The following is a 19400-nucleotide window of genomic DNA, read 5'->3' on the forward strand; positions in this document are numbered from 1 at the left end:
GCTGCTCCCATCCGGTCCGCGCCACGCTGCGTCTCCCGTTATAGGATCTTTGGTTACGTCACCGCGCCGCTACGTCACACGCTCGGGCCCGGCACTTTCATATACGCCGTGACGCCACGCGTCCTTACGTCATTCAACGTAACAAGTTTCAATGTATAGGAAGGCAGTGCAGATCAAAGATTATAGAGGATGGGGCAATCTGGAAAAGGGGGAGAAATGGGAAGTTTATTGTGCAGAAACTACAGAGGGCTATAATAAAGGTACAAGAGTGGTCATATAAATGGGGATTCAAATTTTCTGTGGAAAAGACAAAGACTCGAAAGAGGGAGCACATATCGCCAATTATGGCCTCCCTACACTGGCTCCCGGTGCACTTTCGAGTTCATTTTAAGATACTGTTATTTGTTTTTAAATCCCTGAATGGGCTCGCCCCGCCTTACCTCTCTGAGCTGATCCACCCATACGCTCCTGCCCAGTCCCTCAGGTCAGCTGGTCAGCTGCTCCTGGAGGTACCGAGGTCTGGTCGGAGGCTCAGAGGGGATAGAGCCTTCTCTGTTGCTGCTCCGACACTCTGGAACACCCTGCCGTTGCACATCAGACAGGCCCCCTCAGTGTCCATCTTCAAATCCAGTGTTAAAACACATTTGTACTCCATGGCTTTTGACCATGCCTGCGGCTTTGCTTCTGTTTTTGGTGTTTTTGATGTTTCTTTATGTAACTTGTCTTTTCCTACTATTTCTTTTGATTGTTATTTTTGGTGTGTATTAACTTTTTTGTCAATGATTAGTGATGTACAGCACTTTGTTGCAGCTATGTTTGTTTTTAAAGTGCTCTATAAATACAATTATTATTATTATTATTATTATTATTAAAGATAATGTTTTTTACTAGGAAGAAAATTGATAGTGAGGTAAAACTAAAATGATATAACCAGGAATTGGAGAGAGTAAAATACTATATTTTTTTAGGTTTATGGTTTGATGAGAGGATTACATGGATGGTTCATATTCAGAAAGTAGTGGACAAATGTAAGAAGATACTTAATGTAATGAGATGTTTAGTTGGATGTGATTGGGGGGCAGATAGAACAGCTTTGAAGGCTATATACACTGGGTTAATTAGATCTTTGTTAGATTATGGTTGTGTGGTATATGGGTCCGCATCAAGTACTTCTCTTAAGAAAATAGACAACATTCAATATCGGGCATTGAGAATATGTATAGGTGCAATTAAAACAACTCCAACAGCAGCATTACAGGTTGAAATGGGGGAGATGCCTCTAGAGATGAGAAGGATACAGCTTTCATTGAATTACTGGATTAACCTACAGGGCCACAGTCAAGAACACCCAGCACAAGTTACTGTCAAACCATGCTGGGAAAAGGAGAGAAGAGAAACAAAAAGTTTTGGATGGACAGTGACCCAGAGAGCAATACAAATCAACATAGCACAATTAAATGTGGTTCCAACGGTTCCATTACCTTCAATTCCACCTTGGATACTTCCAGATGCAACAGTAGACTTTACAATATTAGATCAGAAAAACAAGGATAAACAGCATATGTATAATTCAGTCATCATACAGGAATACATTGACAGATAGTACAGTTTTGTCCAAATTTATACAGATGCATCAAAAGATTCAGTAGATAAAGTAGGAGCAGCATTTATTGTACCAGAATTTCACATCAAAGTAGGGAAAAGGATCAATAATGAGGTCTCAGTATACACAGGTGAAATGATTGCAATATTGTTAGCAGTACAGTGGGTCGAGGATACTAGGCCTTTAAGGACAGTTATTTGTTCAGATTCAAGTTTAGCAATAAAGAGTTTACAGCACAGCCATTCAGACAGTAGACCAGACATTTTGATAGAAATACAACAAACACTATTCAGAATTCAAATGATGGGGCTTACAGTCATAGTTTTATGGGTACCAGCACACATTGGCTTTAGAGGAAACAAAATTGCAGATAAGGTAGCAAAAGAGGTAACAAAAAGAAGTAAGATTGATTTAAGTATTAACATAGGTAAAACTGAAATCAAAGACATTATTAAGCAAAGACTGAAGGAAAGATGGCAAAAGCAATGGGAGGAAGAACGGAAAGGACGGTGGTTCTACAGAGTCCAGAGGAAAGTGGGAGAGATGAGATGTGCAGGAAAGAACAGAGAAGAGGAGACAGTGATTTCAAGAATTAGATTTGGACACACTGGTCTGAACAGTACACTTTTTGTAATGGGCAAGCATAATACAGGCAGATGTGAATACTGTGGGCAAGAGGAAACGATAGAGCATGTCATTGTACATTGTGAGAGGTATGAGGAGGAGAGAGAACGGATGAGTGAGCAGTTCAGAAAAGAAGGAGTATAATTTGATTTGGTAGATATTTTGCAAGGGAGTTCAAATAAGTGCTATCAAATCCTGTTGCTTTTTCTTAGGGTAACACATTTGTTCGGAAGGATATAGGATATTAGTATATGTAATGGTGTTGTTTGATCCACACTCCATGCCAGTTGGTGGTGGTAATGCACCAAAAAAGTTGTTTGCCAACCGCCAAAAAACACTATATAGAAGAAGAAGAAGAAAGATTATAGAGGAGCTATCTTTGGTGCAGATGCTGCTTGACATCCAAGATAGACATGGGTGACGTTTCGGGTCGAGACTCTTCTTCAGATCCAAAACGTCACCCATTCCTTCTCTACAGAGATGCTGCCTTTCCCGCTCAGTTACTCTGGCATTTTGTGTCTATCAAGGAGTTTCAATGCAGCGTGGGTGAAGAAGGATTCCTTATCCCAGAAACTAATTATCATAAATCTCTTCTGGGCATCTTATAGCAAAGATCCTATAGAGATCTTTGTTTTATAGTGCGTTGACATCCTTCCTATTGGGGGGGTTGCACATAAGGTCACGGGTCAAAGGGCGTGACGCACGGAGCAGCTGCATGCTTCTGGAGGACATGGCAGCATCCCGCATACACTAGTAACTCACGAAATGTGTACTGTCTTACCTGTTAAAAACCGCCGAATTGGTCAATTTTTGCGCTGTAAATATTTGTGGAGGGTGACTGAGCGCTCTGAACCAAATGCTCTAGTATCTGCAGCTGCTCTGTGCGTCACGCCCTTTACTGAGACTAGAATTGAACACTGGAAGGGAGCATATGTATCAGAAGACACATGATAAAAATAAACACACAAGTAGTGAGTAGTCTGAAGAAGGGTCTCGACCAGAAACATCACCCATTCCTTCTATCCAGAGATGCTGTCTGACCTGCTGAGTTACTTCAGCTTTATGTGTCTAACTTGTTTGGGGATTGGTACTGATTGGGGATGATCAGCCATGATCACAGTGAATGGCAGTGCTGGCTCGAAGGGCCAAATGGCCTACTCCGACACCTATTGTCTATTGAGTAGTGAGGGTCTGAAAAGGAGGTAGACGAAGAAACCCTCAGTTCCAAAATTGATTTCTCCTCTACCCAGGCTCATTGTTCCAGTATACTAATAACTGAGATTATCATTGTTTTGAGATCATGCAAAGGGCAAAACAATCACCAGAAAATACTAATATATTATCCAAATATTAACTGGGAAAACATTCAGTTTAAATCTTTGTCCGTTCTGCCAATAAAAAATAATTCCTTGTTCATGCTGTCAAAACAATTTTAATTTCTACATTAAATGTAATTTGTTTGAAGAACAATCTCAGTTTTCCATTCATTTTACATAACTGTATGTATCCCTGTCCCTTACTACCTAATCCAATCTATCCATTATATAACTCTTTGCACACGTTTACTTTGCATGCCACTCATCCTTTTTCTCCCATATCTTATATGGCATCCGTATTGATCTCCACTACATATCTATATCTTTATACAATACCACGCATATCCCACAGTTATCATTCCTAAATATACTGCAGCGGCAGAGGACCATGTCCCATCACGGTTAATCAGATTAGTGAATGTTCTTTTGTTGCGATAGAAGAGAGCAAATAACGAGGACTCAAGGTGGCACTCCAGGCATTGATGGGGAAACAGACATCAAACATCAATCATCCATTCAAATCAGCCAAAAAGACATACATTACAGATACTCGGTTCAAAATAAAACAAAACATTATTAACTCAGTTTCACTCTCCATAGAATCTGTCTGACGTACTGGGAATCTTCAACATGTTCAGCTTTTTCAGATTAGTTCATGCATGCCTAGATCACAAAAATTCAGACTTTGTATGCCAATATTATATGACAATGTTATAGCCCGCAGGCTGCGTAGCCAACAGTCTGTCTCGTTTCTTCTTTGTTATTTTTTTAGTATGTGTTAAATGTATGTTTTAGTGTTCTTTAGCTTGTCTTATGTGGTGGTGGTTGGGGGGAAACTTTTTTTAATATCTTACCTCAACGGAGATGCAATTTATTTCTGTATCATATCTCCATCCGCACTGCAGCCTCGAGGAGCTGGAGGCCTCTGCTGGAGACCGACTTTGGGATCTCCAACTGCGGGAGCCTGCGGGACTTAACATCGTGGAGCTGGCGAACCCTGTCAGGGATCAACCTCAGAGCTCCAACTGCGGGAGCCTGTGGCTTTTAACATTGTGCATTCTTGGCGGGTTTTCCAAACATGGATTGTCATTATCTTAAGTGTATCGTAAGAAACAAAGAGAGAAGAATGGAGTTTGTGTACAAATAATGTGGTAAGTAAATGTATTTGAACTATATGTTTTAAAATACCATATTTCCCAGCAAGCAAGATTCTATTTTTTACCCAAAAATAAGGCACAAAAATTTACCTGCGTCTTGGAGGCTGAAGGTTAGGTTGTTAGCCAAGAAAGATAGACTTGGCTAACCTATAGTACGATGTTGCTGTACTGAGGGATAGCCAAGTCTATCACTCATTACTGGCAGCTAATGGGAAGCGGCTGTAAAAGGACAGAGCTGCTGGGCGAGGGGGGGGGAGGAGAGTTCCTTTCACATTGTGGCCAGGGAGGGAAGTAGCTCAGTTGGCTGCGAGCGGACAGTAGAAACCGCCCACCATCTCAGCGCCTTCTGCCGGCCCGCTCACCTCTGGCAGTGCCTTTGGCAGTAATAAGATCACAACTGATTCAACTTGACCCGGTGTGCTCCCGTTTTTCCCACCCCCCACCCGTTCACTAATTCAGAATGAAGGAGATTTGGATGCCTTGGGCAAATTAAATTGTTACTTTCTTTATTTTTTTTATTTTTATTTTGACGGTGAGAAATTCTACGTCCCGCCAGCCTTCTTTCAAAATTTAACAAATCAAAATGAGGATGCGTCTTCATTGCCGGGAAATACGATACTTTATTATGAGATATGGCATTTGAAGACTTTATAAAAGTTACCTACAGCTTACTCAAAGGAGAACAATCTGCGCATGCGCGGTTTAAGATTTTTTTCAAAGCCGACTGACTACCTACCCTGAGTAATTACTTATGGCATGTGCCTGGGCTGTGGGAGAGCTGAGAAGGGAAGGGGAAGGAGGGAGAAAGCAAGGACTACCTGAAATTGGAGGTCAATGTTCATACCGCTGGGGTGTAAACTACCCAAGCAAAATATGAGGTGCTGCTCCTTCAATTTGCGATGGGACTCACTCTGGCCATGTAAGTGGCCTAGGACTGAAAGGTCGGACTCGGAATAGGAGGGGGAGTTGAAGTGCTGAGCCACCGGGAGATCAGATTGGTTGATTCCACGCCAGTGGGTCACATAAGTGGCAAGGGTGGGGGATAAATTTGTGAAATTTGAGCAATGTATGTAAACAGTATAGAATGTTTTGTATAGCCTCCGAAAATGTCAGATTCATTTTTTGCATGATTCATGTATTGTATGACCTGAATTATTACCAGAATAAAGCCTATTTTGATTTTTTTTAATTGAATGCGAACTGAGCGGAGACGTTGGGCGAAGCGATCGCCAAGCCTGCGCTTGGTCTCACCGATGTAGAGCAAGTGACACCTGGAACAGCAGATGCAATAGATGAGGTTGGAGGAGGTGCAGCTGAACGTCTGCCTCACCTGCAAAGACGGTTTGGGTCCTTGGATGGAGTCGAGGGGGGAGTTAAAGTGACAAGTGTAGCATTTCCTGCGGTTGCAAGGGCAAACGAATCAGAAGCCATGGATGAACGGAGAGGTCAGGCTACTGCTGAAGGCATGTGACACCGCTTTCAGGTCAGGCGATGCTCGAGCCTACAGTTCATCCAGAGCTACCCTGAAGAGGGCCATCAAGAACGCCATGCACAGCTACAAGCTAAGGGTCGAGGAGCACTTCTGGAACAACTCCGACCCCCGACGCATGTGGCAAGGCATCCAAGCCATCACGGACTATAAACCCACCAACACCACCCCCACATCCAGTGACGCCTCCTTCCTTCATGAGCTTAACCTCTTTTATGGCCACTTTCACAGGGAAAATCAAAAGATGGCCATCAAGGCTGTGTCCACTGCTGATCACCAGCCCCTCACACTCACCCTCATCGACGTGTATGCGGCACTGAGCAGGATTAATGCACAAAAGGCTGCTGGCCCTGATGGCATCCCCGGGCGCGTCCTCAGGGCCTATGCTGCGCAGCTGACAGACGTCTGGACTGACATCTCCAACCTGTCACTTGCCCAAGCAGCTGGCCCACGTGCCTTAAAACCACCTCCATCGTGCCAGTGCCAAAACACTCCACTGCGGTGAGCCTCAACGACTTCTGCCCAGTTGCACTTACTCCAATCATCACTGAGTGCTTGAGAGGCTGGTCCTGGCACACCTCAAAGGCTGCCTACCTCCCACACTGGTCCCCTATCAGTTCGCCTACCGCAAGAACAGGAGTACGGAGGATGCCATCTCCACGGCACTTCACTCCGCCCTCTCCCACCTCGACAACAAGAGACACCTGCGTGAGAATGCTATTCATCGACTTTAGCTCAGAATTTAACACCATTATCCCCTCCAAACTGATCACCAAACTCATCGACCTGGGCATCGACCCCTCCCTCTGCAACTGGATACTGGACATTCTCACCAACAGACCCCAGTCTGTTAGGTCAGACAACCACACCTCTTCAACCCTCACATCTGAACACCGGCGTTCCACAGGGCTGTGTGCTGAGCCCTCTCCTCTACTCCCTCTTCACCTATGACTGCACAGTATATGGTACTAACACCATCATCAAGTATGCAGATGATACAACGGTGATTGGCCTCATCAGCGACAACGATGAGTCAGCCTATAGGGAGGAGTTCCAGCTCCTAGCAGCATGGTGTGCTGACAATAACCTGGCCCGTAACACCAAGAAGACCAAGGAGCTCATTGTGGACTAAAGAAGGTCTAGGGGCGGCACACATACCCCAATCAATATTAACGCGACGGAGGTGGAACGTGTTTCCTGCTTCAGGTTCCTGGGGGTCAACATCTCCGATGACCTCTCTTGGATCCACAATACCTCAACACTGATCAAGAGGACTCGCCAGCGTCTCTTCTTCCTGAGGAGACTAAAGAAGGTCCATCTGTCTCCTCAGATTCTGGTGAACTTCTACCGCTGCACCATCGAGAGCATCCTTATCAACTGTATCACAGTATGGTATGGCAACTGCTCGGTCTCCGACCGGAAAGCACTGCAGAGGGCGGTGAAATCTGCCCAACGCATCACCGGTTCCTCGTCAAGGACTGCTCTCACCCCAACCACAGACTGTTTACCCTCCTCCCATGTGGGAGGCGCTACAGATCTCTCCGTTGCCGGACCAGCAAGTTCAGGAACAGCTTCTTCCCTGCAGCTGTTACCCTACTTAACTCGGCACCGTTGTGATTGCCAGTCTCCCCCCACCCCCCACCTCCTGGACATTCCTTCCCCCAGTGACTGATCTCTGCCCCCACAATTTGCACTACTGCTACTGTATGTACATATATATATTTTACTGTTCCATTATTCTGTGTTCGTACTTCTGGGTGAGATGCTAACTGCATGTTATTGTCTCTGCACTTGTACACTGCACAATGACAATAAAATTTGAATCTGAATCTGAAGTACCAGGGGAGGGGGTGGTTTGGGTGGGAAGGGATTAATTGACCAGGGAGTTACGGAACGAGCGGTCTCTGCGGAAAGCCGAAGGGGAGGAGATAGGAAGATGTGGCCAGTGGTGGAATCCCATTGGAGGTGGCGAAAATGGCAGAGGATTATATGGTGTATGATGGCTGGTAGGTGGAAGGTTAGGACAAGGGGGACTCTGTCCTTGTTACGTATGGGGGGATGGAGAGTGAGAGCGGAGCTACGGGATATAGTGGAGACCCTGGTGAGAGCCTCATCTATAGTCGAAGAGGGAAACCCCAGTTCCCTAAAGAATGAGGACATCTCTAATGCCCTGGTTTGGAAAACCTCCTCCTAGATGCTGATGTGGAATGGACAGAGAAATTGGGAGTAGGGGATAGAGTCCTTACAGGAAGCAGGGTGGGAAGAAGTGTAGTCCAGATAGCCATGGGAGTCAGTGGGTTTGTAGTACCTTTGAATATTTTGGATACGTAGGGCATTAGGTATATTGGATGCACAATAATGATGACATTAAAGGTCATTCTGAAATATAGAAGTGATGGAGAAATGTATCTGAGCCATGCAGTGTGTCTCTGGTCGGGATATTCCAGCAGGCCTCTCAGTTAGGACAAAATCTCAACAGGTAACAGCAACAATGGTAGGAACAAGGAAAGTTGCTTCAAAATGTTAAGTGCATATAAGAGTAGAATATTAAAGACAAAGCAGCTATGTCCAGTGGAGCAGCCAAGTATAAAGTTGTTTTGTCGATGTTCAGTTGTTCGGAGTACATTAACCTGAGATCAAAGTTGAGAAATGATTCAATGTCAGCCAAGGAAACCATAGAACAGGCAAAAAGGAATTGGGGGGAAAAAAATGTTTATTGTAAACCAGCATCTGCAGTTTTCTACAAAAGGGAATGGTAATTGGCCGTTCAAGTTGCTAGTAGTGGACTTTTAATTAGGGCTAAAACATCTGTACATTTATTGTATCCATGGCAATGCTCAGAGGAATCCCAATAAGGAAAACTAATTCCTTTCAGTTTCTGTATGATATAAATGGACATTGATGCCCAATATATGACAACAGAATCAATAATGTCATATACCCGATGGGTTGGTCCACCCAAAAGTTGCATTAAGCAGGAAAACTGGCACTGATCTTGGGAACATAAGGCAGAGGAATTAAACTGTAAAAGTAGTCAATTGTAATTCCACATATGTTGCAAAACATACTTGGCTAATAAAGTATTATTATGATTGTGATTGATTGTGATTGTTATGTATTCAAATTTAAAATGAAACACATAGCATTTTGCTATAAAGCTGATTCATATTTGAAAATGCTTTATTGATTTTAACTTATTAACTAACAGATCAAAAGTTCCAACATAGTTCATGGTATGATCTTGAATCCACATTCCAAATTTCATAACTTGAGATAGATACTCAACATTTTCCTAATTTTACCATGTAACATTTGCAAACGAAACATTGATTTTTATAATTTCCTTTAAAATTTTAATTACATTCAAAAATTCTGTTAAATTGACCAGATAATGCAAAGGTCTTATTTGTCTTCACAAAGTTTGCACATGCATGTCTTTGCAGATTTGTACTTGTACTTTTTAGTCCTTCCATTCTTGCAATTCAGTTTTGCTTCCTTTTCTTCTATTTCCTTTTCCTGACAGCAGTCGCAGTTCTTCACCATGCGGTTTACTTTGGAATCAAATCTGAAAAATAGCCGGATCACAGCAGCAGGCTTAAACTAGTCGTAATCAAATTGGCATCATGGTTGCACACATCACAGATATAAGAACAAACTCATAACACACACAACACAAGAAAATCGGAGGAATCAACCATCTGTACTTCAAGCCTGACCTGACATTCAATATGATCATAGTTGATCTCAATTCCCATGTCAGTTCTCCAGAGCACTAAATTCTTCATCTTTCAAAAACAATTATAAACCCACTCTTCAAATACTGCCAATGATCTTGTCTGATTCCTTTAACCAAAGTGCATGACCTCTTTGCCACATTAAGCTCCATTTGGCAAGTTTTTACCCACTCACTTAACCCATCTATATCCTGTTGCAATATTCAAATATTCTTATTGTAACATGCCCTCAAACCTATTTTATTGTTAGAGGTAAAAATTATACTCTGGCCTCCCCTCCAGATCATTCATATTGGGAGCAAATGACTGGGAGCCAAGAATAGATCTTTGAGGAACTCCAAAAAAAATCACAAAGTGCTAGACTAACTCAGCAGATCAGGCAGCATCTCCGGAGAACATGGATTGGTGGCATTTGACTTGGGGACTCTTCCATGCCTTTGGGGATCTCCATATGCTTTATCTTTACAGCATGAAAAATACCTAATTATTCCAACTCTTTGTATTCCATGTGCTAACCAGTCAATGCCATGTAATATAAAATACTGATCATGCACAACAAAATGAGTTAGAAGCTCAAACTGCTTAAATCTGTAGAAGTTAATATATTCTTTTATTTCCACAGCATTGTATTTTTGCTGGATGATTAGCCTCTCTTGCCAACACTTTAAGTCATATATGTTCTATGAGGTCAAAGAAAGAGTGGTCAAGTCACGGCCCTGTTTCCACTAATCTTTCCACCACCACGCACAAGAAGCACAAGAAGCGCAAGACAGACACCATTGCACTCTGGCTGAACAATTTCTAATCTTGTGTGAGGACGCGAGAAGAAGAAGATAAATGTTCTATCAGCCAGTAATCATTCCACTCTGTTTCTTTGTTTTTCCTTCCCCATTTAAAAAAATCTAAACGTGCTTTCATCTCTTAATAGTGTACAAACTGAAATGGTTGACTTTCTGATCTGCCAGAAATTATTTTTTAATTTGGGTTGATTTATAATTTGATTTTAAACACTATAAATATAATAAATCACTTCACTTACATGGAAGATGACTTGCAAAATCCTTCACATGAATTAACTTCAACGAATGCTGAACAACTACCCTTGGTTAATTCCGTCAGCACGGGTTGAACTTTGCATCGTTGCACTGTGGGAAAATAAAACATGTAAATTGGTAGGAATCAATCAGTATTTAAAATTATTATAAATCCATTATAAATATAAATATGTCTTGAAATTTAAATTTAACCAATTAAGGTGCACCTTCCACCTGGCTCTGTGTAGTTTGCAACCTTGAGATATATTACAATTAATTTCCTCATTCAAATAATTAATATGACATTAGCAGGTGGCACAGTGGTAGAGCTGCGGCCTTACAGCGCCAAAGACCCAGGTTCAATCCTGACTATGGATGCTGTTTGTACGGAGTTTGTACATTCTCCCCGTGACAGCGTGGGTTTTCTCCGGGTGTTCCGGTTTCCTCCTACATTCCAAAGACGTGTAGGTTTGTAGGTTAATTGGCTTCTGTAAATTGTCCCCCGTGTACAGGTGATCGTTGGTCGCTGCAAACTCGGTGGGCCAAAGGGCCCGTTTCCACATTGTATCACTAAAACTAAAGCTAACAGTATATTATGAAATATAATATTTCATATGAAAGGCTGGATTTTCAGAACTGATTAAATAGCACTCTGTTAGTAACTGCATCTTTGAATGACAGAGAGGGACAAAAACGATTCAAATCAATTACTGACTTTGACAAAGTCAAAGTTCCACCCTAGCTATTTTGTTGCGAGAGCCTGTCAGTGGTGTTCCACAGACAGGGCTGCTGAATCCTATTGGCCGTTAACTCCAACATGTGGCTGGCCAGCAAGATTAGCTCTCTGATGCAATGAAATTGAGTGTGAATAGCGAGAACCAAAGGTGGCTCTGAGCAATCAGCTGCATTCAGTAACATCTATCTCAAAGCTTTTGGAGTACAGCCACTTCGACTAAAGCTTCATTAACTGATTTTGTTTCAGCCATGAAGGCCTAAACTGAACTCACAATTTGAAAATTATGTGAAAAACTGCCAGAAATATGATTTGCTTCAATAGCCATTCAAATAGAGAGATATAATAGAATGCCTCGATACACAGCACAAGCACTGTAAGGGTGACCTAAGTACTTTAGCAATGTAGTCACTATCATGTAATGGAAATGGTACGTTTTTGTTTCAAATGTTCTCATCTTTAAATAACATCATGTGTATAATTTATAGTTTCTATACATACCACACAGAAGAATATATATTACAGAATACATTACTTTGACTAAAACTACTTACTTGGCTGTGGACAATCATAGCAGCAGTGATTTTCATCCCATATTCTGGAAGCCTAAATTAATAGAAAATATTAATCACTGTTGTACACATATTATTTAAATTTAAATTGTTATGTGTTATGCAAATTGCACTGCAAATACAAATGTATAAATTGGTGAAAATTAAATTATAATTAAATTGTCAGAATAAAATGTGATTTATTATATCTTTTTGAAACATGATTATTTTGTAAGGATATTATATAAATAATTGCTCCAGTTATCTACAGCAAGGATTTGAGGATGTAGGTGATTGCAATTACAACTACTTACACAGTTTTAGTTTATTTACATTTTTAAATGTTTGTGCATTTCAAATTACTTAGATCTGTGTTTCTTTCAATTGGGTTTTGAATTCTGCACACCATGACAATTTTGGTGAAATTATGATTACATTTTGGAATTTCATTTCTGTCATTTTTATTTCAGTCATTTTTATATACTCTGTTGTTTCTCATGGATATTTTGACCTAATCTGCAAATAAATGCAATGGTATGCCGTGGTGTATTTATCTGCTGTTTATAGTAAATCTATAACAATGTTTATTGTGGTAAGCCTTGCATTGTCATCCATATTTCCAGATTGATTTGATATCAATTTCCATGAACTGTTTTAGTCGGGAGGGAGAGGAAGCTCTTTATCAGTCAGAATGAATTAGACTAGTAGGATGCACTGGTGAATCAAACATAGCATACCTAACATAGATAATTGTTCTCCTTATTTTGTTCCAATGAACTGTTTTTGAACCATACAATAGACTCCATTGGGTGGCACACTGACGCAGCTTGCAGTTACTTCCTCACAGCGCCAGAGACCTAGGTTCGATCCTGATCTCGGGTGCTGTCTGTGTGGAGTTTACACATTCTCCCTGTGACCGTGTGGGTTTCCTCTGTATGCTCTGGTTACCTGCCACATCCCAAGCATGTGCGGATTTGTAGGTTAATTGGCGTCCGTAAATTGTTCTTAGTTTGTACGGAACGGATGTAAAAGTGGGAAAATATTGAACTCGTGTTAAGAAGTGATTGATGGTGGGCCAACGAACAGGTTTCTATGCTGTACCTTTCAATTTAATCAAAACTAAATCATTGTAGTTTGGAGTTTCTTATCCTGACATCACTGACATGACTGCTGCTTTAGTGTCAATTTGTAATTTGTTCCCAACATACGAAAAACTAATGAGATTAGCCTCTGCTTTTTATTAATCGAATAAGCTTTGTAACAAACAAAAGCCACCCTTCATTTCAGTTATCGGAGCTAAATTAAAATCTTGGTTACTCAGATGAACTGGTAGAATAATGCCTTCTGCAATAGCTGTATCTTGAAAGGATGCTCTGTTAATCTTCTGAGCCACAAAATACTCACAATGTTAAGAGATTTTATTTTTAAGTTTCTATTGATGTAGAATCTTTCCCATTAATTTAAATTTGTATCTCATTTTGCTGTACTTTTAGGTTTACCATCCATTGGTCAATTCTTTGCACAAACAAGAATTATAACAAAACTGATAAATACATCAATGACAAAAACAAAGCTGTGGAAACACTCAGCAGGTCAGGCAGCATCAATGGAGAGACCAATAGTTAACCTTTCAGATTGAAGACTTTGTCAGAATCCTTTGTCTGACAAAGAGTCTTTGAACTGAAATGTTACTTCTATTTCCCTTTCCACAGATGCTGCCTGACTTGCTGAGTGTTTCAAGCAATATTTGATTTTGTTAAGATATCTTCCGTTTTTAAAAAACAATTTAAACACACCAGTGTTATGAACATGAGGAATTTAGTACAAATCAAATAATGTATTTTACAAACCTCATCACAGCTTGGGTGAGATGAACATGTTATTTTGTTCTGTACTACCACACCTTGTGTACAGCTGAAGTGAATACACGTATTATTGGGATGGGACCAGCGTTCACCTTCCTGTAAGAAAAATATATAAATATTCACCAAAAATTTATAAAATCCATTAGTGTTAGAATTTCCTCTCATGATGATCCAGTTGCTTAAGTAGTTGAATCGTGTAATCCAGAAGGATCAATTTTGAGATAGCTAACATCAGATGAAGCAGCATTGGATCATTACAATTGGTATTTGGTTGGGAAAAGAAGAATCATGCTTCAGACACAAGGTACTGGAGTAACTCAGCGTCAGAAATAATGGCATGCTTTACTGCTTCAGTGCATTGACAAAACAAAAATATAATCTGAATTGTTTTTTCTCTCTTGAAACTATCCATTGGAGGGAAATGCCTAATGTAATCAGATCAAGCTGTATTAGAAGGACGCACAGTTCTGACATATGATTATCAACCTGAAGTGTTAACTTTTTTTCATTTTCACCCGCTAAGTGTTTCCAGCATTTCTTGTTTTATTTCAGATATCCAGCCGCTACGGTTTATATTGGTTTTCATCCATAATGAATACCTCATTTGACCAAAAGATCAAACTCACTACTTTCATACTAGTTGGAGATCCAGCACAAGACGTCCCAGGGAATTCATGCACTGAACATTATTGTAGTCAGCACCTGTTTGCCATGTATTTATTACCAGTATGTGGACTCACAAAATAAATTTGCTGAATAATATTGGTAATACAAATTCTGATTGATTTATGTTTTCATTTCTTGAACTATTATAGGCTTAATCAGGAATCTAACCATGATCTTTATTGCACCTTTCAAACAGGATTACACAATGTCAAAAGCAATTGGTACATTGACACTGAAGTAGCCGGGCCTTTTTTGACCAGCAACCACAGGTGTACCAGTTTTTAAATAATTATGGATAAGAATAGGGCTCATCTTTTGGTCAAATGAGGTATTAAGTTCTACATTGGGGCAAGGCCAACTTTAATGTTATTAAACAGGAGCTTGCAAAAATTGATTGGAGTAGGCTTTTTTGCAGGCAAAGGGATGTTCAGAAAAGTAGATACTTTTAAAAGAATGAGAGTGAGAATTCAAAGTAAAGATTTTCCCATGAGAGTAAAGAGGAAGACAGGTATGAGTAAGGAAACCTGGATGACAAGATAAATTGAAGCTCTCAACAGGAAAAAGGAGGCGAGGCATGGGTCAGGTAGTGGGCGCGGGGTTCAACTCAATCCCTGAAGAAGTATAGGAGATTGAGGAACATAAGAAGGAAATCAGAAAGGCAAAAAGGAGGCATGAGATAGCTATGTCAGATTAGATTTAGGAGAAGTCAATGAGATTTTTAAGTATATTTTAAGGGGAAAAAGGTAAATAGAAACAGAAGAGGGTCTCTCAGAAACCCAAGCAGTCAGTTATGTGCAGAACTACAGGAGATGATTTAGGCTCTCAATTAATGTTTCTCCTCAGTTTTTACCATGGAGAAAGACAAGAGGATTAAGGAACTTGGGAAAGTTAATGGAGATTTGTTGAGGACATTCCATGTTACAGCCACGGAAATACTGGAAGTCCTATGACATATTAAGGTAGATAAATCTCCAGAACCTGTTCAAATATATCCAAGAACACTATGGGAAGCTAGAAAAAAAATTGCAGGAGACCTAGGTGAGACATATGAATTACCATAAGACACAGATGATGTGTCGGAAGACTGGAAGGTGGCTAATGTAGTGCTTCTATTTAAGATGGGATGCAATGAAAAACCTATGAAGCATAGACTAGTATGTTAAATCCAGTGTAAAAAGTAACCAGAGAGGATTCTGAAAGATAATATACAAGAATGGCATGCTTTTGGAAGAACAGGGATTGATTACGGATAGTATGCATGGTTTTTGTTTATGTGAAATCATATCTCAAGAATGTTATTGAGTTTTTTTGACTAAGCAACCGAGGAGGTTGAGAAGGACAAGGGGTGTTTACATTGTCTATATACACTTCAGCCAGGTCTTTTATAAGGTTCCACATGGTAGCTGCTCTGGATGGCTAGATCGCATGGGATTCAGAGGGAATTTGCTAGCTGGATATAGAACTGGCTTCATGGTAGTAAGCTGAGGATCGGGGAGGAAGGTTGTATTTTACACTAAAGGCCTTGTGGTGTGCGTCAGGGATCGGTGCTGGACCCCTGCAATTTGTCATCTATGTCAACAATTTGGATCAATATATATGGCATGATGGTAAGTTTGTAAATTACACCAAAATAGGCAGTATTGTAGACTGTGAAGATGGTTATCAAATATCATAGTGGGGTTTTGATCAGCTGGGCCATGAAATGGTGAATGAAGTGCAATTCATGTAAGTGTTAGCTGTTGCACTTTGGGAAGTCAAACCTGGGCAGAGTCTTCACAGTGAACGATAGAGCAGTGAGATACTCCAGTATTCATATTTCCCTTAAAGTAGCATTGCAGGTGGATAGGTTAAGAATGCTTTTGACAAACTGTCCTTTATCACTCAGGGAATTGAGTAAATAAGCTGTTAAGCAAGTCGTTGGTGAGGCCACACTTAGAGTATTGTGTTTAGTTTTGTTCACCCCGCTATAGTAAAGATGCCATTATGCTGAAGAGTGTGGACATGATTTATGAAGATGTCACCAGGACTTGATTACCCAGCTATAGGGAGAGTTTGGGCAAGCTCGGGCTTAATTCCTTGGAATGTAGTTGGCTGAGGGGTGGTCTTATAGTCGTGTATAAAACCATGAGTGGAGTAGATAGGGTGAATTCAGAGTCTTTTTCTCAGGGTTGGGGAATCACAAACTAATGTGTATTAATAGGAAAGTGACAGTAAAATTAATGTAAAAATCTTTGAGAGTATGTAAGGAAAATAAAATTTGATTAGCAATGGCAGGAGTAAAACTTTACAGTTTCATTGTCCAGGATTTAATTATATCGCCTAGACCAACAAATGCCCGAAACAGAATTAATCAGAATTCAATAAATGCTCGAAATAGAATTATATTAATACACTGTAACTATAAAATAGGATGCCTCTCCAACTTGGGAAGTTCTGTCTTAATGTTCATGGGAAATTCTAATTACAAGAAACAAATTTGCATAGAAATAGAGATTCCAATGAAGCGTTGAAAAATGTTCTAGTACTCACATGTCTTAAATTTTCTGAATTGTCTTTACATCCTGTAGAAAAAATGCAGCAATGCATAATTAATTCTGAATTAAATTCACAAGCAGTTAATTTTTACCACAGTAATACCTCAAATTGCGTTCTAGATACATTCCAAGAAAATGGAATGTTAAATAAAACTGCGCTCAAAATGGGGTAATTATACCATAAATGAGGATGCGATCCTTGTAAGTTATTTTTAATCTCAGACATACACAGTACTGTATATTATACTGTAGATAAAGAGTATGGATAATAACAAAGAATAATAGTAAAGAATAAAGAAAAACAATATAGAAATGTATCTTTACTAGGAGTCAGGAAGTTGTGTGCAATGGAAAATAAACTTTCTCTACAAGAATGCAGGTCTGAAGACTCAAAATTCTCTAAGTGGCCTGGGCCATTATCGATCACCAACAATGCTTTAGGTTCAAGGTTACTCTCTTCACATTACTTTGCAAAATACTGACATAAACCACACAAGTGTGACGGTATATATTGTCACTCAGGCCGCCTTGTTTGATTTCCAAATCACAGGCAGAAACATCTTTGATAATCTCCACATTATTCATGGTATTTCTGAGTGATAAACGAATCAGCGGCTTCAGGTTGAAGTCTCCTGAAGTGTTACTGCCGAGTGAGAGTTTTAAACTGCCTTTTCCAGCCTTGAACCCACAAGAAAGTTTATTTTCAGAAAATATAAGTGCTGGATGGCATTCTTTTTCAGAAAAGCCCATTTCATCAACATTGAAGACAAGCTGGGGAGGGTAGTTGCTATGAGATTCTGGGGAAATTGTTTGGCTGACTGCACGACTGCACTGGCAACTTCACCTGAGATACAGATTCTGTGCAGGTTTGGTAGCATTGTTTGAACTTTTCAAACCAATCCCTGCTAACAGTGAATGGTTTGGGGCTATCACTTTTTCCATGATGATAAATTGGCTTAATGGCATGTTGCATTGTGATTGCAAATGCAAACGTATCTCCCATTTTCTCCAAAAAATTGCTCCTTGAAAAAGTCACCTTCTTTGAGGTTGACATGGCACAAGCTTTTATCTTCTCTACTTTTTTTATAATGGTTTGAATCATTGATGGAGCCGAGTTAATAGATTTACCCATTTTCATCTAATGCGCACCAGCTTCCAATTGCCTCAACATTGCCTTTTCCGCAGCAACAGATGCACTTCAGCACTTGAAGTTGCAGGCCGTTTTCCAGTCATGATAAGTAAAAATTGTGTAGATAATATAACGAATTATAACAAGACAGCCAGAATGTGTGCACAATGTAATTGCGTCAGAGCGTGACCTGACTTAGGACTAGGAGGTAGGTGCCGTCCGGATGTGAATGCACGTATGGTGTGTTGTGATTGGTAACATGAATGTAAAGAAAAATAGACACTCTTGGCAGGCTGTTCGAACTTGCAAATTTTGACCACTGTTAAGGGCCTGTCCCACTGTATGAGGTAATTCAAGAGTTCTCCCGAGTTTCCCCTGATTTGAACTCGGAGAATTACGGTAATAGCCGTTCGTAGGTACTCAGGGCTCTCGTGGACATTTTTCACAGTGCTGAAAAAACTTCACGAGTTATCGCGTTTCCCGAGTACCTGCCGCTAGCATTAAGAGCTGCTATGAGACATCCACGAGCTCCGACGTATCCGCTATGTACATTCTACGTACTTACCACGAGTTTGATTTTTTAAAAACACGGGACAGCTCTTGAATTACCTCGTACAGTGGGACAGGCACTTTATGGATTTTATTATTTTTTGGGGGAAAAAAAGGCTACAAAATCGAAAAGTGCTTATAGTGATGGGGGTAGTGCTAAACAATGTTTTACTGTACTTTAATTGTGATTTATAAATATTTGTATGTTTACTTGGAAACAGAACTTACTTGTGCATGAAGGAACACATTGGGTCTTATCTTCAGATAGCATCATTCCATCCGGACAAAAGCAACCTTCAGCAGGCACATCAAAATGTTCTCCAATTATCATCATCATACTGCAACAAAGATAATTATTTGAAATTATTTACTAAATTATAGTTGCATATCAATATTGAAATTTGGCATGACAGGCA

At 40.3% G+C, this 19400-nt stretch overlaps 1 protein-coding gene and 1 long non-coding RNA gene across 2 annotated transcripts; one reads left to right on the forward strand and one right to left on the reverse strand.

Moving 5' to 3' along the window:
• Positions 1-11344, forward strand: LOC129708021 (uncharacterized). Its single transcript, XR_008725276.1, has 3 exons — positions 1-260; positions 4449-4694; positions 10546-11344. It is a non-coding gene; the product is annotated as an uncharacterized LOC129708021 (long non-coding RNA).
• Positions 8828-19337, reverse strand: LOC129708006 (integumentary mucin B.1-like). Its single transcript, XM_055653562.1, has 6 exons — positions 19213-19337; positions 17302-17333; positions 14092-14202; positions 12245-12296; positions 10963-11068; positions 8828-9754 (listed from the first exon to the last, which is right to left on the reverse strand). Exons 1-6 carry the CDS (start codon positions 19319-19321, stop codon positions 9592-9594), a joined length of 573 nt encoding a protein of 190 aa, XP_055509537.1. The 5' UTR covers positions 19322-19337; the 3' UTR covers positions 8828-9591.
• Positions 19338-19400: the final 63 nt, after the last annotated feature.

The sequence above is a fragment of the Leucoraja erinacea genome, chromosome 22 (assembly GCF_028641065.1).
Source record: "Leucoraja erinacea ecotype New England chromosome 22, Leri_hhj_1, whole genome shotgun sequence".
NCBI classification, from domain to species: Eukaryota; Metazoa; Chordata; class Chondrichthyes; order Rajiformes; family Rajidae; genus Leucoraja; species Leucoraja erinaceus.

Coding starts and splice junctions, on each gene's coding strand:
- LOC129708006 (XM_055653562.1), bottom strand. CDS start 19,321: ATGATGATGATAATTGGAGAACATTTTGATGTGCCTGCTGAAGGTTGC. Junction 12,297..14,091: donor CTCACCCAAGCTGTGATGAG/GTTTGTAAAATA, acceptor CTATTAATTTAG/GCTTCCAGAATATGGGATGA. Junction 9,755..10,962: donor TTTTGCAAGTCATCTTCCAT/GTAAGTGAAGTG, acceptor GCTATTTTTCAG/ATTTGATTCCAAAGTAAACC.